Source organism: Furipterus horrens, unplaced genomic scaffold, assembly GCF_987537825.1.
Source record: "Furipterus horrens unplaced genomic scaffold, mFurHor1.1.pri manual_scaffold_3, whole genome shotgun sequence".
NCBI lineage: Eukaryota > Metazoa > Chordata > Mammalia > Chiroptera > Furipteridae > Furipterus > Furipterus horrens.
The window spans coordinates 121770089-121792831 of record NW_028327173.1 but is presented as its reverse complement, the minus strand read 5'-3'; the positions used below and the strand labels follow the sequence as shown (position 1 = coordinate 121792831).

The 22743-nt window shown below is 38.4% G+C and overlaps 1 protein-coding gene and 2 pseudogenes across 1 annotated transcript in view; 1 reads left to right on the top strand and 2 right to left on the bottom strand.

The window, feature by feature from the left end:
• Positions 1–3344: 3344 nt before the first annotated feature.
• LOC150015848 (small ribosomal subunit protein uS13 pseudogene) lies at positions 3345–3785 on the top strand (annotated as a pseudogene).
• Positions 3786–6052: 2267 nt separating this feature from the next.
• On the bottom strand, positions 6053–7367 carry LOC150015847 (elongation factor 1-alpha 1 pseudogene; annotated as a pseudogene).
• Positions 7368–8634: 1267 nt separating this feature from the next.
• Positions 8635–22743, bottom strand: part of SEC23A (SEC23 homolog A, COPII component) — a 52469-nt gene continuing 38360 nt past the window's right edge. Inside the window, exons 17-20 of the mRNA XM_090271838.1 lie at positions 20110–20196; positions 18115–18270; positions 15153–15218; positions 8635–10036 (exon numbers count right to left, since the gene is read on the bottom strand). Coding sequence (XP_090127964.1) covers positions 9947–10036; positions 15153–15218; positions 18115–18270; positions 20110–20196 — 399 coding nt within the window. The 3' untranslated portion in view covers positions 8635–9946. The remainder of the gene's footprint in view (positions 10037–15152; positions 15219–18114; positions 18271–20109; positions 20197–22743) is intronic.

Here is a 22743-nt window from a genome sequence, read left to right as displayed (position 1 = left end):
GTTTAAGATCTGCTGTTAGGTCTGTAAGCATTTGCAAAACCAAAGCTCTGAATTGTGCCTCTGAAATATTTCCTATCTGCCACTTCGTTAGATTAGATATTTGCTGTCTGGTCAGCTGTGTTACTGGGATTTCTATCATAATCTGTTCAATCTTGACAGTTTGTGTTTACCTTTTCTTCCTGGGCGGGGCTGTCACACCTCCTACGCTATAGGTTGTGGAGCCCCATGCACTCATCACAACTGGGTGACACTTCTCACCACACTGTGGCGTGTTGTGTGGGGGTGGGGATCCAAGATGGATTCCTGCCAATCTCCGCTGAAAGACGAGGAGCCTCCTCCTCTGGCCTTCACAGTCCAAGGCAATAGGGGTCTGCCTTCCCTGGTGTTGGAATTGCAAGCTGATGGGTTTGGTCTGCAGCTGGGGGTGCTCCCCAGGTGTTTCTCACCTCTTTTTAAATATGGGTGTCTGTGCTTACTGCCGTCCTGCAGCCGTCATCACAGCTGCTGCCGCCAGCACAGCTTGACCTCTCCGCCACAGCTTCGCCCTCCTACCCATCCAGACAAGCACCACTTCTTTATAACTTCATATGCTGGACTTCCATGTAGCGTTATTTTCTGGAACTTCTGGTTATTTCTGGTTTTGCGGTGCAGATAGACTCTTAAGAAGCTACACCATCGTCTCTCGAGACGGACGGCTGCCGACGGTAGTTGTATTCCTTCTTAGTTGTGGAGGGAGATGGAGCGTGTGAGTCTAGGCCTCCATTTTGGCAGAAGTCCACTGATAAGCTTTTGATAGCCACTAAAATCAACCCTAAAGAAGCAATTATAAAAATTTAAGAATGTGTTGTGAAATGAAATTTTTATGAGTTTTTTTATTTGTGTATCTGTTGCTTCAAATGAAAAAAACAAAAAAGAATAACTTTTGATCCCAAACAAGAAAAAATTAAAGGGGTTAATCACCACCAAACTAATATTACAAGATATGTTACAGAACGTCTTTAAAAATAAGAGAAAAAAATTAAAAACATGAATAATAAAAAAGCAATACCTACATACTTAACATTATATGTAAGTGGATTAAATGCTCCAATCGAAAGATGTAGGGTGGCTGAATTAATAATAAAAAAAAGACATATATATATATATATATATATATATATATATATATATATGGTGGCTCCAAGAGATTTACTAATAGCAAAGACACACAGACTGAAAGTAAAGGGATAGAAAAAGATATTTTGTGCAAATGGAAATGAAAAAAAAAAAGGTGGAGTAGCAATATTCATAGCAGACAAAATCGACCTTAAAACAAAGGCTATAAAAAGAGACAATGAAGGACCCAGCAATTCCACTCTTGGTATTTATTCAAAGAAACACAAAACACTAATTCAAAAAGACATAAGCACCCCTATGTTCATGGCAGAATTATTTACAATGCCAAGATATGGAAGCAGCCTAAGTGTCCATGGATAAACAAATGGATAAAGTTGTAGTAGATATATAAAATGGAATATTACTCAACCATAAAAAGAGTAAAATCTTGCCATTTGCAACAGCCTGGATGGAATTAGAGGGTATTATGCTAAATGAAATGTCAGAGGAAGACAAGTACCATATGACATCTCTTATATGTGGAATCTAAAGAACAAAATAAATGAACAAACAGAACAGAAATAAAGCCCCAGATACAGGGAACAAACTAATGGTTTCCAGATGGGAAGGGATTGGGGGATGAGTAAAAAAGGGGAAGGGATTAAGATGTGCAAACTGCCAGTTATCAAAACAGTCACCAGAAGTAAAGTACAGCATAGGTAAAATAGTCAATAATATTGTAATAACTCTGTATGGTGTCAGATGGGTACCAGACTTAATGGAGAGGATCACTCTGAGAGTTATGTCTAATAACTATGTTGTAGATATGAAACTAATATAATCTTGTATATCTACTTTAACTGAAAATTTCTTTAATAATTTTTAAAAATCTATGAAAAGGGAAATTTTTTGGAATTAATATCTGTTTTTGAGTTAACTATGAACAAAGATTGAAATCTGGCTACTCTGTGGAGAACAGGGATATGTGAAAAGATCAATTTTTATTGTCTTAAGACAAATTTGCAAAAGGTTCAAGTAGTACAAGTAATGTTGTTTACTACAGTGAAAGGCCAATAAATATTATCCCATTCTCATAAAATATACTAAAAATATCAATCCATTATTTTTTCCTTTTTGTGTTTCTCATTACCATGCTTTATGCCTTTACTGTCTTTTTAACCTTTCTTCTCTTCCCTTTGATTAATCAAATTACTTTTATTGCTTCTTTTCCTCTAGTGGTTAGAAGTTACTTAGTCTGGTTTTTGAAAGTTATATATCCTGGTTCGGTATTTACCCCTAACTTTTAAAAATACATAGCTTTTTGTTGATCTATAAAAAGCCTAAAGTTAATATTTCTATCCATCTTCCAAGTGCTTTAGAAATATTACCATTTACATTTTTTAAATCTTTTCTTAGGGAGAAAAAAATTCCTATTTTCCCAGTATCTCATCCTCAACCCAAATAATTTGGCTTTATGTCAGTATAATCCATAGATAGGAAAGAAAAAAAATCTGATTTACTAACATAACTCTATTATTCTATGCCTGGTATAGTATACCGATTATTACAGCCACCAGATAATAACGCATAAACCTAGACCAGATTTTATTTCAAAAGGTTAAATAAAGGAGGAAGAATAAACATAAGAAAGGAGAATGTTTTAATTTCATTAGGTAAACTATTAAAAAGCAAACAAGAGAAACAGAAACACGTGGAGAAGTACTTGATAAAAGGCTCAAGATGAATACAAACCGAGCACATAAGAGAACAAAAAGTATGTATGTATATGGGAGACATGGAAAATGAAAATAAAAATGTAAAGGTGCGCATGAGAAAGCAAATCCTAATCTGTCAGTGTTGTTTGAAAAATAACCAAAAAAACATCACTTTCATTCAAAATAAAACCAAGTGCAATAAAGCCACAGCATTTAATTTGTAAGAGCCAATAAAGAATGTAGTTGCTTTTGTCACTGTGTAGATCCCAAAGACCACATCTAAAAATAATGTGTAGGCAAAACTACAGACCCATCTCCAAATGCCACCTTTTCCACTGTGTCCTTGTACTACTTTTCTAGGGGAGAGCTGGGATTCACTTTTTTTTTTTCTCATTAAATGATGTTTTTAAAAATTTCAAAATTCTGAGACAGATTTTTGATCAAGTTGTTTCCATTAAGAAGTACTAATTTTAGAAACTAATAGCTTATATCTTTCCCACAGGAGGCTTACGTGCTGCCCCTGGGGCTGCCACCATGTCCACAGGGGTCCCTGGGAAGTTGCAGCACATTTTGCAAGTACTCAACACCAATATGGATGAGCAGCAGGAAATAACCTTTGCAGTTATGGGTGTGAGGCTAAGACATGCTGTGTGGAGTTGAGGAAAGCAGACATCGACCTCACCAAGAAGTAAGAAGAGCTCACTGAGAATGACATGGAACGTGTAAGCACCATTATGCAGAATCCACACCAGTACAAAGTTCCAGACTGGTTCTTGGAGAGGACATGAAGGATGGAAAATGCAGCCAGGTCGTGGCCAATGGCCTTGACAATCACCTCTGTAAATACCTGCAGGGACTGAAGAAAATTCAGGCCCACAGAGGGCTGTGACACTTATGGGGATATTGTTTTTAAGGACAGCAACCAAGATGACAAGTGACCAGGGCCACAATGTGGGTGTGTCCAAAAAGAAATAAATCTGTAGCTTAGTCTGTTAATAGTTTTACATCAAAAACTAACTTAAAACTGCCACACACACACACACAAACACGCACCAAAAAAAAAAAGGCCCACAAAACATTCTCCTTTCCTTCTGAAGGAATGATTACAATGCACTATAATCCTTAACCAGTTTTACTATTAAACTTAAAAGGTCAACTTCTGGCCAAGATGGAGGCCTAGACAGACACGCTGTGTCACTCTCCACAACTAAGGAGTAAAACACCTCAAAACTAGAGACAACCAGAAGTTCCAGAAAATCCAGTGCATAGAAGTCCAACAAACAAAGATATAAAGAAGAAATACTCATCCAGACAGGTAGGAGGGGTGGAGCTGGGGCAGAGAGGATGCAGTGTAGTGGCAGCAGCAGGCTGCCGGAAAGCACAGTCACAAATTTTAAAAAGTCAGGAGGGACACCTGGGAGCACTCCCAGGACCAGTCCAGACCATGCAGCTCACAGTCTCAGCGCTGGGGAAAATAAAGCCTCATTGCTTCTGCCTGTGCAAAAACAGTGTGGGTTGGGGCGAAGGAAGAAATAGCCAGTCCCTCAGCACAGTCCGCTTGTTCAAAGGGCCCCCACAGTCCTAGAATGTCTGCAGACCCACCCACTCTGGGAACTACAGCCAGGGCAACACCTAGAGAGGTGCCACTTCCATACAAAGTGGGAGAAGTGCCTGGAAAAGGGGTGAATGCTGAGCAAGCGGCATTGTCCCTCTCAGACCCCTCCCCTACATACAGTGCCACAATGCGGTGAAATAGGTCGCCCTCTACTGACGAGAAAACCTAAGGCTCCACCCCTTACAATGTAACAGGAGTGACAGCTCTACCTAAGACACAGAGGCAAACAAACACAGGAGCCTGTCAAGATAAGGAGACAGAGAAGTATGACCCAAAAGGGGGAACAGATCAAGGTTCTGGTGGGAGAACTAAGCGATGAAGAGATAGCCAGCCTAACAGATGAGGAGATAGCCAACCTCACAGAAGCAGAGTTCAAAACACTGTGAAAAAGATGCTCACAGGCTTGACAGATATGCTTGAGTACAGCAAACACATAAGGGGAGAAGTGAAAGCTATGCTAAGTGAAACGAAGGAAAATCACACAAAACCAGTGGTGAAGGGAAGGAAACCAGGATTCAAGTGAATTATTTTGAACATAAGGAGGAAAACAACAGTCAACCAGTACAGAATGAGGAAACAAGAATTGAAAAAAATTAGGAGAGGCTTAGGAACCTCTGGGACAACTTTAAACATGCCAACATCCAAACCAAAAGGGTGCCAGAAGGAGAAGGAGGAGAGCAAGAAGTTGAAAACTTATGTAAAATAATAATGAAGGAAAACTCCCCACATTTGGCAAAGGCAATAGACATACAAGTCCAGGAAGCACAGAGTCCCAAACAAGCTAGACCCAAATTGGGCCACACCAAGACACATCATAATTAAAATGCCAAAGGTTCAAGATAAAGAGAGAATCTTAAAAGCAGCAAGAGAAAAGTAGAGAGTTACCTATAAAGGGATACCTATAAAACTACCAGCTGATTTCTCAAAAGAAACTTTGCAGGCAAGAAGGGACTGGCAAGAAGTATTCAATGTGATGAAAAGCAAGGACTGACAACCAAGATTACTCTATCCAGCAAAGCTACCATTTAGAATGGAAGGGCAGATGAAGTGCTTCCTAGACAAGGTAAAGCTAAAGGAGCTTATCATCACTAAGCTATTATTATATGAAATGTCAAAGAGACTTACTTAAGAAAAAAAAAGATCAAAATTATTAACATTAAAATGACAACAAACTATCAACAACTGAATCTAAAAAATAAGAAGAAAATCCAACTAAGCAAACCATAATAGGAACAGAATCGTAGGTATAGGGATCATTTGGAGGGTTATCAGGTGGGAGGAGGGAGGGGGAGAAATGGGGAAATGATGCAGGAATCAAGAAGCGTAATTGGTAAATACAAAATAGACAGGGGGAAGTTAAGAATAATATAGGGAAGGGTGAAACCAAAGAACGAATATGCATGACCCATGGACATGAACTAAGGGGGGTGGGATTGCTGGTGGGAAGGTGGATACTGGGTGGAGAAGAGCAAAGGGGAAAAAAATTTGAAACTACCGTAACAACAAAATCAATAAAATATACTTAAAAAAAAAAAAAAAACTTATATGGTCAATTGAGACAAAGCATTCTGAGACCATTCTTCCACCACTGATTTAAAACTGGGGTGGCAGGTATTGGGGATAATATTTATTTAGCCTTCTAATTTTTCTGGGAAGACTTGGTGCCTTTGCCAGTTTCAGCTGCCTTCTTGTCCACTTTGATGACTCCCAAAGCAGCTGTCTCATGTCATGAACAGCAAAAACGACCCGGAGATGTATAGTTAGAGAAGCTCTCAACATACCTGGGCTTGCCAGGAACCATATCGACAATAGCAGCATCCCCAGATTTCAGATTCCTTGGGCCATCTTCCAGCTTTTTCCCAGAATGAAAATAAATCTTCTCCTTCAGTTCAGCAAATTTGTAAGCACTGTAAGCTGTGTGATAATCCAGCACAGGTGCATGTCCAGCACTGATGTGGCCTGGCCAGTTCAGGATAATCATCTGAGCTGTGCAGTGAGCAGCTTCCACTGGTGGGTCATTTTGCTGCCACCAGCCACATTGCTACAACAAACCCCTTTGACAGACATGTTCTTGAAATTGAAGCCCATTTGTCCCAGAAGTTTCTCTCAAGGCTTTATGGTGCATTTCAACAGACTACTTCAGTTGTGACATGACTGAAGCAAAGGTGACCACCATGCCAGGTGGCATTACCAGTCTCCATTCAGCCCACAGGGACAGTACCAATACCACAAAGTTCGTAGTTATCCTGGAGGTGCAGTTGCAAGGGCTTGTCAGCTGGACAAGTTGGTGATAGGACCAACCAATCCAGAGCTTCAAGCAGCAGGTTCCACGGGTATTGCCATCTTTATAGGTGACTTCCCATCCCTTAAACCAAGGCATGGTAGCACTTGTCTCTAGCATGTTGTAGCCATTCCAACCAGAAATTGGCACAAATGCTTGTGTGTCAGGCTTATAGCCAATTTTCTTAATGTAGGTGCTAACTTCCTTGATTTCCTTCTCTCTCTTCTGGCTGTAAAGCAGCTCAATGGAATCTTTTTTGTTGATATCAAAAATCAGCTGCTTCATACCCAGTGTGTAAGCCAGAAGGGCATGCTCACAGGTCTGCCCACTGGAGCTATCTGCTTCAAATTCACACCAGCAGCAACAATCAAGACATCAAAGTCTGCCTTAGATGTGCCCATTATCAAGTTTTTGATGAATTCTGTGTACTGGAGCATTAATGATCATCACATACTACTTGCTGGTCTCGAATTTCCACGGGGAGAAATCAAAGGTGATACCACACTTGCGTTCAGCTTCCAGTTTATCCATCCATACTTGAAGGAGCTCTTACCCATGTTGCAACCTCCTTCTCAATTTTTAAATGGTTCTTTTGTCCATCCCACATTTGTAGATCAGTAGTGATAGACTTGCCCAATTCTACATGTCCAGTGCTGACAATGTTGATACAAGTATCCCTTTCCCAGTGGGCTGAGATTTAGCAGTGGTTTTCACACCGGTGTTCTGGTGACAAACCCATTGTGAAAAAGTGGGATTCAATTTAATGTATAACATATGTCACCAAGCCAAAGTGTTTGGAATTTATTGAGGACAATGGGAATAACATGATCAGATTTGTATTTCAGTGAATTGAAGAGCAGGATGGAGAAAAGGAGAAAGACTGGTTAGGAAGCTCTTTCACCAAACCAGGTTAGATATGACGAAGGTAGACTAGCAGTAAGATGGAGATCAGTAAAGAGACAAGGAGATATTAGTGTGGTAGGACTTACGTTGAAAATAATTCCTTTATTTCTGGTCTAGATTGGACAACAAGCACATTCATTAAATGCAGTGCCTGAGATAGGGAATGAGAGGGAAGTTTATCAAGTGGGGAACTAGATAGAGAAAATGTCAACTCACTTTTGGAATCAGCCTATAAAGAATAAATTTATCCTGTTACACCAAAATATAAGTGTACATAAATGAGGTAGGCATAAGGTCATTTTTTGAGAGGACACTAAGGGTGGTAGATTCAAGAATGAATTCCAAAATAGTTCTGGACATACCCATGCTTCTTATTGCTGCTAGTAATTTAGCAAATATCCCTTATCTAGTCTAAGATCATTAAGATAGTTAAGGATTAAACATTTCTTCCTTCAATAGTCTATTTAAATAGCTAGCAATTTAGTAATAACTTATACACAAAAATAATCCAGGGCGATCTCTTTCAAATGGTAGGCTAAAAGGGTATGATGATATATTTGTTCATCTACCCCTTAAATATTGAAGTACTTTAGCACCTTCAACTTTAATTGAGAAGAGGGCAATTTATGGTGCCAACACCACTCAAGAGAAGAAATATACGTATTCTTAATGGACGTAAGTTAAGTGGCCAGGCAAATCAAACATCTATATCATCACAGGGTCTTTCTTCAATTCAAAACATTTTAACTTCAAAACACAATTCCTTAGAGCAAAAATGAATGACTATTTCAGGGGTGATGAAAATGCTTTAAAATTGATTGTGGTGATAGTAACAACTCTGAATATTCTAAAACCCATTGAACTGTACACTTTAAATGAATGAGCTGTATAGTATGTGAATTACATCTGGACATAGTTGTTATTCTAAAAATAAGTGACTTTTTAATCTACTAACAGCAGATTTTAAATGCTCTACTTTTACATTAGGCTACTCAGGCTTTACTACATTTCAAAATAAGCAGGAAAACAGAATAAAAGTATATTTTATTGGTATTTATGCTTAGCACAGTTCAATCCAAATAAAATGGAACAGAGCAATTTAATCTAATAGAGTATAACATAAACAATTTTTAAAGTTTCTGTTTTACCATCATATAATTGTGTTCATGCAAGTACAATCATCAAAACTGCCCTTTTAAGCATATTTCGTAGCACCACCTTGTATTTGCAGTACTTGATGTAAATTTCATTGTTAAATATATCTGGCTTTAGCAATGTAAACATTTGCTACAAGTAAACTTTAAAAGATAAACGTGAAAGATACTAGTGAATCAAAATAGAATTAAGCATCACATGAGATAATTCAACAAAATATTATATAATACTGTTTCAATAAGAACCACAACTTAATAAATTTAACAAAATTAAAACAGAAACAAAAAGTAATGTGTAAACTCCCAAAATAGTGTTAAAATACTGAAGGATTTAGGGTAAAATTTACCTCAGAAAAACAAGGGAAAAGCACAGCCCTCCAGTGAAAATCAAATTCAGGTTAGTAATTACAAGTCATTTTTACTGCAAAGGCTTTCTACAATAAACTCTCACAAAATCGTTTATTTTCTATCTCCCTTTTTAAAAAAAAATTGTCATTTTTAATCACATAAGTTGAGTACATGTGGAATTTCACATTTATTGTCAGTTTGGAGATTGTTACCCAAAAAACTTTTCATCTCTAGACTATTTTCCAAATGACCAAAACATTAAATTATCTTCATGAAAATTACAATATAGTCAAATAATTTCTAAACAAATCATCATAAAAATGAATCTGCCTTAACAGGTTAAGTACAGAAACAGTGTATCCATGAGAAATGAAAACCACAGAAAAATATTCAATGAATAGGCAAAAATGTTCACATTTATCATTACTGTTGATGATTTTGTTTATTTTCTAGCTAACATCAGAAACAAGTTTTCAAAAGTTAGTGTGGACATTCAGTCCCACTTGGATTTATCTGCAATATACAAATAAGTTATGTCTCTTTAGTATAAGACAAACTCTATTTTACTCTTTAACATAATTAAGTTATAAAAACCAAATTTCCAAAACCAGTTATAATACTGTTGCAAGCAAAGTAAGTTTGTTCGTATTGCTCTTATTTTCCAGCTTAATCTACAAACGTGAACATTTTTCCGTATGCTGTCTCAAACCATACTAATACAAAAAGAGTCTAGAGAGATATCTCTGGTTCATTTCCACAGATTAATTGAAAAAGGGAAAAAATAAAATTGGAATATTATTTCATCTTTTTAAATGTTTTTAACATGTTTAGCACTTCAAGCAGCACTTGACACAGCAAGTTTCTTCAAATGATCCATAAATACTTGTAAACTAACATCATCTGTGAGAATAGGTGCTCCAGACTCCTAGAAAAGAAGATATTTGCTATGATTAAAACATAGTGTGACACCTTCAAATCTATAAGCAATGTACAATCAAATGTTTAAAGCAAACAAGGAAATAATTTTAAGCAGAATAATGCCTATTTTCCTGCTGTATAATAAAGAATGTGACTGGCCTCTGTCTCTGGGTTCCTGAGAGGGGACATTCTATATCCCTGGAATTTCCTAAGGGTAGGTAGTATCTTTGTTACTCATGAGCCCCTCAGATCACACCTGAGTTTCTGCTATGAGATCAGATGACTTAGGATGGAGAACAGTCACCAGAAAGGTCAACCATGTGATGGGGGTGCTGGGCTTTAAGACAGGGGGACCTCCACAAAGAAGGAGGGAGGGGAGAGCTGGGAAGCTGGAGACTGAGTTCAATCAGGCACCAATGACTCAATCAATCATGCCTATGGAAAGGAGTCACCAAAAACAAAAAACAAAAAACCTCTGGATACCAAAGCTCAACAGAGTTTCCTGTTTGACAAACATCAATGTGCTGGGAAGATGTTGCATCCTAATTCCATGGAGAAAGGGCACAGAGCTCTATATCTGGGACCCTTCCAGACCTTGCTGTCTCTTCATTTGGCTGGTCCTAATTTGTACCTTTTATAATAAAAATGTAATCATTTTTTCTGGGTTCTATGAGTTGCTCTAATTACTGAACCTGAGGGGAGTCATGAGAACCCACCTGAACGCACACATGGATTTGTAGCTAGTTGGCTAGAAGTGTGGGTAGCCCAGAATCCTACTTGCAGCTGGCATCTGAAGTGCAAGTAGTCTATTTATGGACCATGTCCTTGAACTTGTGGGATCTAAACTAACTCCAAATGGTCAGCATCATATTTATACTGCAGTTTACCTACTGGTGTTAGAATAGCTTCATATCCAACTTAATCTTTAAAGTGGTGTTAATATTCTTGAATTAACTGGTGTTTTATCACTTCTAAAGAATAAGTTTCCTTACTGCTGCCTGTTTACTAAAATAAAACTCCAAATGCGTAAGTGCCAGCTGGAAGAAAACAAACATATCACTTTTTAAACTATGCTAAGTTTTCTAGTCATTTTATTTCTGCAGGTTCTAAGTAATTAATAAGAGGTATGGAAAATTCCCAACCTCTATTTTAATGAAAATGATATAGATAGAATTACCCTGGTAATACAACCCACTAATAATAAAATTTTATTACAGCAACAAAAAAAGATCTTATATCTAAATTTTTAGGTTTATTTGATACTCAAGTTATTAATCAGTAAATATATAGTCTATAATGAAAATTAAGTAATTTTCAGAGGAGATCAGAAAGTTAGTGGCAAATGTGAGATGAGAATTTATAGCTCCTGTGGGTCTAGTCTGACATAACAGCAGACATGCCATGCCCTACCTCTCCTGTTAATTCATAAGACCTTGAAAATCTTGCTAATAAAGGGAGGCAACAACAGCACTGGGATTAAGCGCTCAGAGTTTGAAGCCAGACTGCCTGGGCTCAAATCTTGGCTCTGCCACTTACTGCCTGTGTGACTTGGAGGAAGCTATTTAACCTCTCTGCTTTAGTTTCCTCATCTGTAAATAAGGATACCCCCTGGCTGGTTTGGCTCAGTGGATTGAGCGTCGGCCTGCGAGCTAAGTGTCGCTGGTTCGATCTTCCAGTCAGGGCACATGAGAAGGAAAACTCTGACTCCAAAAAACCTCCGCTGCCTTGCGGCATACCTCTTCAGGGGAAAGGCTAAGGGAGTAAACCCTGACAGAAAATCCGGAGCCGGAGTCCCTAAGGCGGTTTGACATTGTAGTCAACACCGGCAACTCCTGCGGCGCACCTGAAGCCAAGCTGTATTGACTCCGTCTTTCCCTTGGACCCTTCAGCTGCGAAGAGAGGGGGGGTCTGCTGCATGGGCAACAGCAGACCCTCCATATCACCCTGCCCGGGCTCTGTAGCTTCAGCTTCACTGGAGAGGACACTCCAGCGTCATCACAAGATGTCGATTCAACACGGGAGGAGACAGATACCGTGTCACTCCCGAGTTGGACTGCACAGCCATTCTCGGCTGTGCAGATAGACTCTTAAGAAGCTACATTCTCGGCGGTGCAGATAGACTCTTAAGAAGCTACACCATCGTCTCTCGAGACGGACGGCTGCCGACGAAATAAGGATAATAAGAGGACCTATTTCACATGACTGTTGTAATGATTAAATCAAATTACAGAAAGAAAACAGAATGTTATCTGGCACAGAGTAGCCATACAACATGTTTCAGCCATTATTATTACCTTTTTTGAAAAATCTATCATTTTATAACACTAAATACTTTTCCCTCATCTACAATCATAGTTAACAGGGAAGCAAAGGTTTCAATAATGTGACAAACTAATAATAACTTGGCAACTCTTAGGGTCTTTAGAGGCCTTTTTTGGGGGGAGGGGGTTGTTTTTGTTTTGTTTTTTAAAATTTCATTTATTTATTTTTAGAGAGAGGGAGAAAGAGAGGGAGAGAAACATCAACGTGCAGGTGTCTCTTGCATGCCCCTAACTAGGTTCCTGGCCTGCAACCCAGGTATGTGCCCTGGCTGGGAATCGAACTGGCGATGCTTTGGTTAGCAGGCCAGCACTCAATCCAGTGTGCCACACCAGCCAGGGCTCTTTTTTTCTTCCTATAATTATACCTTTTTTTTTTTTCATTTTATACATATTTTCCACCTCAATTCATCCAAAACCAGACCTATTTTTCATAGTCAAGAAAGAAAGTATATATATGTGGATTTTCTGATTTATATTCTAAAAGATATTATTTGAAATTGTAAGCACTAATGCTCCACTCAATCTTATCAAAAATTTGCAGTTGGGCCCTGACTGGTGTGGCTCTGTGGGATGGGCGTCATCCTGCAAACTGAAAGGTTGGCTGGTTCTATTCCTGGTCAGAACAAATGCCTGGGATGTGGGCCAGGTCCCCAGCTAGGGGCGTGCAAGGGACAACCAATCCATGTTTCTTTCACACATTGATGTTTCTCTCCTTCTCTTTCCCCCTCCCTTCCCCTCTCTCTCTGAAAACAAATAAGACCTTTTAAAAAACTGCAGCTAGTTGATCTCAATCTTTCAGATGGATCCTTTTTCTCTTTAAAATACATCCAAGAGTAGGCAGAGAGATGCAAGCTTTATGTGATTTAGTGTAGGAAGCACTATAGCAACAGAGGCCTCAGGCATCCTGTCACAGAGCAGTGGTGCAATGCTGCCCTCTCCAGGCCATCCACAGGCAGTGCTCATCACTGGGTACTTGATTTCTAATAAAAAGAAAACTAAGGTATTAGATTCTATGATTTTTAGTAAAATGCTTGGCTACCAAGTTAATTCCCTAAATTGCAGTCATCAGTTTAATGATGAAAAATCCAAATTTTGGAGTGAGACTAGCCTAGGTCCAAACCAGGAGGACAATGGCACCATTTAGCTCTGTGACCTTGGGTGCGTTACTTAACCTATAAAGCCTCGATTTCCTTTTCTGAAAAATAGGGTTAATAGTACCGGCCTCAAAGGAGTGTTTCAGTAATTAAAACCAAGTGTGTAAAAAGCTTAGCATAGTAACCAAAACATAATACAGATTCAACTTATTAGTTATTACAATGATTATCAATGAAAATATTAACATATTCTTACAAAAATCCCAAGTCAAGAAAGACCATAGGCTCTTATTATGCCTCGAATGCCTTTACTTCCAGGCACCAATAATTGAACATCACAGTTTAAAACAGGTTTTTCCTTTTCTTTTTCTTCCTCTTGAATCATTTGTGCGAGTTGAAGACATGACATTTTACACTCAAAACCCTTTAGGATGTATCTCATAGATAACAGTGACACCACTATCACACTCAAGAAATTTTATAATATTGTACTAGTATCTGACATAGTTCACAAATCATCCCAACTATGTTTTTTATTGCTATCTTTCCCTCTAATCCAGGTTCCAATCAGAATTCAGATTTTGTGTACAGCTGTCTTGCCTTGGAAAACTTTTACTTTTATGCGCCTTCTAACCAAGTCCCATTGCATCTGCTTTGGAACTATCTCCCAAATCCATTACTTTTCACCATCTTGCCTCAATTTCCTCTCACATGGGTTACTTCAATGGATACAGTTTCCATCCATAGATTGTTACCAATCAATCTTACCATCCAACTATGTTATCTAAGACTCAAATTCACTCCTCTGTCCAAAAACCTCCAATAACATTCCATTCTTAATAAATAAAGACTCAGCTCCACGGTCCAACCTGGCATTCAATACCCTCCACAATTTGGCTATATGATATTTTCCAACTTTATGCTCTACTATTCATCCCTACATGTACTCCGTACCTTACTAGCCCATGCTATCCTCTACCTAGAGTTCCCTTCCTCTGTAATATCTACCTACTAAAATAATAACCATGCTAAAGGAATGTCCCTTTTTCTGATCATACACCCTCCCCCTGCTGCCACCACATGACCACTTGCTATCTTCCTCTTCTAACTTCTGCAATACTTTACGTCTTTGTAAAAGCACATATCCCATCTGCACTGTATTTCAATTCCTTGGGTATGTATCTTATCTCTAACAATAGATTACAAGCTCTTCAAAGGCAGCAATGATTGCTGTGTACCCTAAAGCACCAATATAAGAGTCCTGCATATATAGGCTACCCAATAAATGTTGACATATGTATCTACTGATAAAACTTCTACCAAATTAAAGTATATTAATAATAATTTCCAGGCTCCCAATCTGTCCTGCTCAACTATAATCCCTGACCACTCCTGGCTTAATGTCTGTGACCTTATGTGGTTCGCGGCCTAGCATTAAGTTTAAATCACGACTTCTATCTTAACTTTTACACTTTATTGCTTTTTTTTCCTCAAAGGTATGGTGCTAAATTTGGAATATGAAAGGGTTCTATCTACTTGATATGATCACTCTTATATTTTCTATGGTGTCACCAAATACTAATTCTATTTTTACTCTTATATTTTCATTACTTTTCCAACAGAAATACATAAGGAAAAATGTAGCTCTCACTAAAATAACAAACTATTAATACACAAAGAACTTCCAAGATCTGCTATTTACACTTACCTGTCCCCAGGCATACATATTATTATGAGTCTGTGAAGGGTTGACTTTTGAAAGCAGAAAGCGGGCCTTAAAAAGCAAAGAAGAAATAACATTATCCATCAAAAACAGACTTCATCAATATTAAACAAATACATTATGCAAACTAAAATCAATTTTATATGTTGTGGCAAAACTGATTTCATTAAAATAGAAATTTTTTTAAGTGAACCAAATTTTGAAATATGTAGGCCACTCTACGTATGTCACAAATAAATAATAAATGTACACTCGTCTCTCCAAATCATACACTCATAACATTAATAACAAAGACAGGCACCTCTGGTCAAGATGGAGGCATTGGTAAACACGGCTCCCCACCTCACACAACCACATCAAAATTACAACTAAAATACATTACACCCAGAAAGAATAGCCAGAAATGAATCAAATAGAATGGAAGTCTGACAATTATGGAACTAAATAAACCACATCCAACCAGATAGGTAGGAGAGGCAGAGACACAGAACAGACTGGTCCCACACCTACGTGTGGTGGATAAAAATTCAGGAAGGATATCTCGGGAACGAGGAGTCCAAGCCCCATATGAGGCCACACAACCCCGGGTTCCAGTACCAGGAAGATAAACCCCCATAACTTATGGCTACAAAAAAACAGCAGGGATTGAGTCAGTAAATGAAACTGCTGGAGTCCCAAGCAGTTTCCCTTAAGAACCCACACATGGACTTCCTCAGACTCCCTCCCTCTGAGCTCCAGCACCCGGGTAGCAGCTTCAAAGGCACCAGTGGCATACAGGGAGGAACTGCAGTGTCTGGCATGAAGGCAGGAGCTAGTGAACAGATTCTCCCACAGAGAAAGGTGGCCAGAGGCCACTGTCCCTTTTTTGAACCCTCCCCTCACAGAGCCAAAGAGCCCGCAGGCTGGTGCCATATCCGAGACTCCATCAACCAAGCTAACAGTCTACCCTGCCTGGAGATCTATCCCACTCAACTACAGGCCCACTCAAGCAGCTTTTCCATATGAATGGCTGGTCCTGGCTTACGTTTCACAACTTCCTAAATCCTCTCAAACAATCAACAGCCAGCTTCAGTGAGCCCTCAGTCCTCATACCTCTTGCTAAGGAGCCCCAGGCCCAGCACTAGCAGCAACCAGCCTAAATGCCCAGCATGGCTTGCCATGGGAAACTCCAAGCCCCACACAAGTAGCAGCTATCTCAGATTGCTCTATAGTTCATGTAGGGTGGCCTCAGGCAGAACACAGATGGGGGCTGACTTAGGCCTGCACCACCCAGGAAACTCCAGAGACTGCACACCCAGTGGACAGTTATAGACCACCCTGGCGCCCCACCACCCTGTCCCTACACAGCAGATCCTTCACGCAGGGCAGAGGTTGGTGGTCAGTGGTCACAGCCAGTCCTTACAGCTGACTGGACTAGGTAAATCCCTTCCTTTGAACTGCCAACAGTAATCAAGGCTCAACAAGAAGAGGGTATACTCAGCTCACGGGAAGGGCACACCTCGAGTACCCACACTGACCGACAGGGGAGGCTGTGTCACTATGCGCTTCAGGACACCCACAACATTAAGCCACAGGGAGTCAAAGCAGCTCTACCTAATATATAGAAACAAACACAGGGATGCTGCCAAAATGAGAAGGCAAAGAAAAAAGGCCCAAATGAAAGAACAGAACAAAACTCCAGAAAAGGAACTAAACAAAATGGAGATAAGCAGAGCTCAAAATACTGATTATAGGATCCTCAAGGAACTTAATGAACCTCAACAGCATAAAAAAGATCCAGTCGAAAATGAAGGATACACTAATTGAAATAAAGAACAATTTATAGAGAAAAAACAGTAGAATGAATGAAGCTGAGAATCAAATCAATGATTTGATTTGGAACATAAGGAAGCAAAAAAAAACAACCAATCAGAACAACAAGAAGAAAAAAGAATCAAAAAAAAAAAAAAAAAAAAAAGGATAGTGTAAGAAGCCTCTGGGACAATTTCAAGCATCCCAACATTCACGTCATAGGGGTGCCAGAAGGAGAAGAGAAAGAGCAAGAAATTGAAAATCAATTTGAAAAAATGAAAGAAAACTTCCCTAATTTGGTGAAGGAAATAAGATATGCAAGTCCAGGAAGCACAGAGTTCCAAAATAGACAGAAGTAAAGAGGCCCTCTCCAAAACACATCATAATTAAAATGCCAAAGGTTGAAGATAAAGAATCTTATAAACAGGCAAGAGAAAAAGCAGGTAGTTACCTACCAGGGAGTTCTTAAAGGAGTGTCAGCTGATTTCTCAGAAGAAACTTTGCAGATAGAAGGGATTGGCAAGAAATATTCAAAGTCATGAAAAGCAGGGACCAATAGCCAACATTTCTACCCAGCAAAACATAATTTAGAATTAAAGTGCAGATAAAGAGTTTCCCAGACAAGAAAAAACTAAAGGAGTTCATCCTCACCAAACCATTATTATATGAAATGTTAAAGAGACTAATTTAAGACAAAGACCAAAACTATGAACAATAAAATGGCAGTAAGTATGTATCAATCAACAATTGAATCTAAAAAACAAACTAAGCAAACAAGCAGAACAGAAACAGAATCATGGATCTGGAAAGTGTTTGATGGTTGCCAGATGGGAGGGGGTGAGGGGGGATGACTGAAGAGGTGAGGGCAATAAGTACAAATAGTCACAGAATAGCCATAGGGATGTAAAGTACAGCATAGGAAATGGATTAGCCAAAGAATTTACACACATGACCCATGTACATACCAGTGGTGTGGGGATCACCTGAGGAAGTGGGGGGTACTGGGTGGAAGGGGGCAAAGGGGAAAATTGGGACAACTGTAATAGCATAATCAATAAAATATAAATTTTAAAAAAGGGAAAAAAATAAGAGAAGCAGGAACAACTCATGGCAAAAGCAGCAACAAAAAGCATATAGACAAATTAACAGTACATACCTGGCTGCCCCCATGTTCAGTGTCGATGTACCTTGGCATTGGAAATCTGGAGTGAAGAATCTCCTGGGCATCATCAACTGGGGCTTGCAGAAGGTGGCGGAAATTTTCATACTCTGGCATGTCCTGGTATCCTGACTTGCGCCACTGAGCTATGGTCTAATTTTAAAACAATTCAAGGACTTATTAGTTTTAATTTGTCTATCCAAAATCTTGAAGAGAATTTTTCCAATAGAAACAATCTTTAGAAAAACAAGATAATTATAGATTATTCCATTCATCTCAATTTTTAAAGTTAAGAATATTAATTTTAGTATTTTTTAGTAAATACACACACTATTAGGATATTTATTCTCCTTTAAGAATAAAGAGAAATAAGATTCCAGAAAATGTTAAAACACTATACTTATCAAATTAAAGTTACTAAAAGCTATCTACCTAAGCTTATGATAAATGAGGGAAATTTTTGTTACAGAGATTTCCTAGAGACTTCTAAATGACCTACTATTAAGAAGGCTTTACTAAGAGAGTTACATTCTGACAAGAAAAATGAACACAAAAACTTTAAAAATAATAGCAATGGTATTATCAAGATAAATATACCTGTAGAAGAGCATCTGAATCAATTCTTTTTTAAAGGTAATGGCTCTAAAACCACATCATTAAATTATCCAAAAATTCTGAGTTAGCTGAATCAATCAACATACTCAACATAAGTTTTGTATCTCTGTATTTAATAGAGGAACACCTGCATTTTTGGTTTCTTCTTTAAGCACATTAACAAGCTATTTGAAGACACAAACATTATCGAAAAACAAAAAAGTATGCAAAAATCTAGCTCTGTCATGTTATGGGCATTATTCTTAAAGAGCATTAATAAATAATAATGTTGCTGGGTAACCTGTTGGAACCACCAGTGACACAAGGCAGGCACTGAGAACTGTTTGTGAGCTTATTAAAAACATGAGTAAGGGTTGTAACAGAACTCAGTAAAACAGTCATGGGTAGCAGAAAACGGGAATACACTGTTTCTTTGTTAACTCATAAAAACAAAAAAAGTAAAGGATATAAGTAATTGATATCAATTAATAATAATAATAAACCTTTTTAAAGCCCTGAATAATGTTACTTAAAAAGATGTTTTTGCAATGTCTTTACTATTACAGTGAAAACCAAGTCATTTACAATTCAAAAAATTGAAAAACAAACACTACAAATTACTTGAATATTAAGACTATAAGCTTGAGTGTGGGTCTACGACTAAAGAATCTCTGTCTTTCAAAGCATCCAGAGTACAATGCTTTATTATACAGAGGAAGCACTTAAATATTGGCTGAATAAATAAATGCAGAATAAATAGTTCTGCTAAATGCCTTAATGGCTACTCAAATGTTCTGCTCTTTTCAATCATTTACTATTCCAATTAAGTGAAGTTATAAATAAATTTTAATTCACTTATATTTTGAATGAATTTTCAAGATCATGAAGATCATTTTTAAAAATACTTTAGGCTAAAGGGGGGTGCTCCATCTATGGGGTAGCCCATTCTCTGTCACGCTGCTTCACTAATAAACTCACTTTCACTTTAAATACCCCCCAAAAGAAATCATGTAGACTACATTTTAAATTCATGTGGAATACATGAAATAATGAAAAGGAAAGCTTGCCCACTGACAAAGGCTGACTTTTCCTTCTTAATGTCTTCTGGTAAAATCCAAAAGTACAATATGCCTATGTATATATCAATGCTCCAACTTTCACAACACTGCTTTATGTAAAATCTATTTGTCCAATTGTGTGTAGATAAGCAGATAAAATAACCACAGATGAGTCAACTACAAATGAAATCTAAAAACCTGTCGTAGGAAGAAGCACATTTTATACATATTTTATTGAAATGTAAATGAAAATTTATCATAGTGAAAAACAATAGCCATATAGTGAAAAGCAGATTTTATTACACCTGCGTGCACAACTTTAAATGCCATGGACTCTTACCTCACCGTGATAGATCAGAATCTGGAAGAATGTGTCCATGAGAAGAATACGATCTGCAAGAATGCTGCTGCTATCAAGAAGAACCGGCTAATATAAAGAAAATGAGGAAGGAGAGAGAAGGAAACACAAATTACTTAAAGACACAACAGATCTTTCCAGGATCTATAAATATAAAAATTTTAAGTTTTAAATTTATATATTTCTTAAAACATCTTACTATTATGAATTCTCATGACATATTCTAACTTCCTTCTCAGAAATCTCTAAACAGAGGTTAACAATTGAACAGAGTAAAAAGAGATCCAGGATGACTCCTAAGCTTGATGGTGGCACCACTGAGTTAAGAGAGGAAAAGCTTGGGATACAGCAAATTTAGAACAGACAGAAAAAGAGGGACTATGATATGAGAGGGAGCAGCCTGAATTAATGACATAAATTGGGTATAACATGCATGAAGACAGTAATTTAACCTTGAAGATTAGACTGCATCACAGAGAAAGGGAAGACAGAGAAGAAGCCGGAGAGCCCTGGAGCAGGACAGCACTTGAGGTCTGAAAGGGAAAAGCCAGCAGCAAAAGGACAGGGAGTGGGAACAGGCCATGAGCGGGAATAAACCCAGCAGGTATTGCAGGTATCAGAGAAGCCTAGAGCAAAAGGTCTGCAAGGAGTTCTCACTAGTAAAATGCTGTTGAGAGTTCTGGCAAGATGTAAGGCATTGTTAAGAGTTGTTTCAGTAACGACATTAGGGACAAGGGTCTGACTAACACAGGCTGAGAAGAGAATATGAGGTGAGAAAATACAGACAAGTAGATTCTGAGTCTGGCTGTGATTGAGACCCAGGGAAATGGGGTGGCAGTTAGAAAAAAAATGTCAGGGTTTTTTGTTTGCTTGCTTGTTTGTATTAACATGAGTGATTTTAAGGCTTCTATGTTAATAAGAAGGATCCAAATGGAGAAAAAATGATGATAATGCAGAAAGAAAGAGGATAACTCCAAATGCAAAGCCTTTAGAAAATGAAACTAATGGGGTTGAAGGACTAAATGGAAAGAAAGGCTGGAACTTGATAGGAGCAGGCACTAGAGGTGATACGATTCCAATTTTCTTCTGAACAGTATTCTACTTTTTCCAAATGTCTACAATTGTGCATATAGTACTCTAAAATGTTTTTGTTATTTCTAAAACTTTCCTTCATAATTCAAAGAACTACAAGACAAAATATTTAGCTAGATCAACACATTAGAAATATATATTTTCCTAAAAAACATAGGAACAATTATAGTAACAAAATATTTAACCCACTTTATTTTTACAAAACAGTAAATAAAGGCCTCATAAGGAATCATTAATAAGTATTACAAATATTCTTTGTACTGACTTTTCCTAAAGTATTATTTTCAAATATAGTCATAACATACTTTTAAGTAGTAAAAAAGACCATTTTAACTACAGAATGAAAACACTGTTTATTTGACAATATGTTAAAATAAGTGGAAGAGTTTGTTAAGAAGAAGAAATAGATGGCTTTATCCCTTTCTAAGAATGTATATATATATCGTCGTCGGCAGCCGTCCGTCTCGAGAGACGATGGTGTAGCTTCCTAAGAGTCTATCTGCACCGCCGAGAATGGCTGTGCAGTCCGACTCGGGAGTGACATGGTAGTATCTGTCTCCTCCCGTGTTGAATCGACATCTTGCGATGACGCTGAAGCTACAGAGCCTGGGCAGGGTAATATGGAGGGTCTGCTGTTGCCCATGCAGCAGACCCCCCCTCTCTTCGCAGCTGAAGGATCCAAGGGAAAGACGGAGTCAATACAGCTTGGCTTCAGGTGCGCCGCAGGAGTTGCCGGTGTTGACTACAACGTCAAACCGCCTTAGGGACTCCGGCTCCGGATTTTCTGTCGGGGTTTACTCCCTTAGCCTTTCCCCTGAAGAGGTATGCCGCAAGGCAGCGGAGGTTTTTTGGAGTCAGAGTTTTCCTTCTCTGATGTACCCTGACTGGAAGATCGAACCAGCGACACTTAGCTCGCAGGCCGACGCTCAATCCACTGAGCTAAACCAGCCAGGGCTATATATATATATATATATATATATATATATATATATATGTGTGTGTGTGTGTGTGTGTGTGTGTGTGTGTGTGTGTGTGTAAAATCAATTGTATCTTATATTCAAAAAAGACTGGAGGAAAAAATATTATATTAAAGCAAGAGGCTTTGTTCAGACACTAAACTCTGGAATAAGCTACAGATTCTAGAATCATGATCACCTCTAGACATTGTTAAAGACATAAAAATCATAAGCTGTAGAGGATCTGATCGACCAAATGACTAGACAAAATAATTTTTTATTTACACTGTGCAACCTGCTTCAGTGCCTGCAGCCTGCAGGCAGAGGCCAGGCAATGGTTCGAAAGCCTCAGTTTGCTTTGGCATGAGGCATTACGAGACGCAGGGTCAGGAGCCAGAAAAATGATTTTAAAATTCTCTTCCATCTTGCCCTGACCAATGTGGCTCAGTTAGCTGGGAGCTGTTCCACAAATCGATGATGGGCCACCGGTTCAATTCCTGGTCGGGGCACATGCCTGGGTTGCGGGTTCAGTCATCAGTCAGAACACATACAAGAAGCAACCAATTGA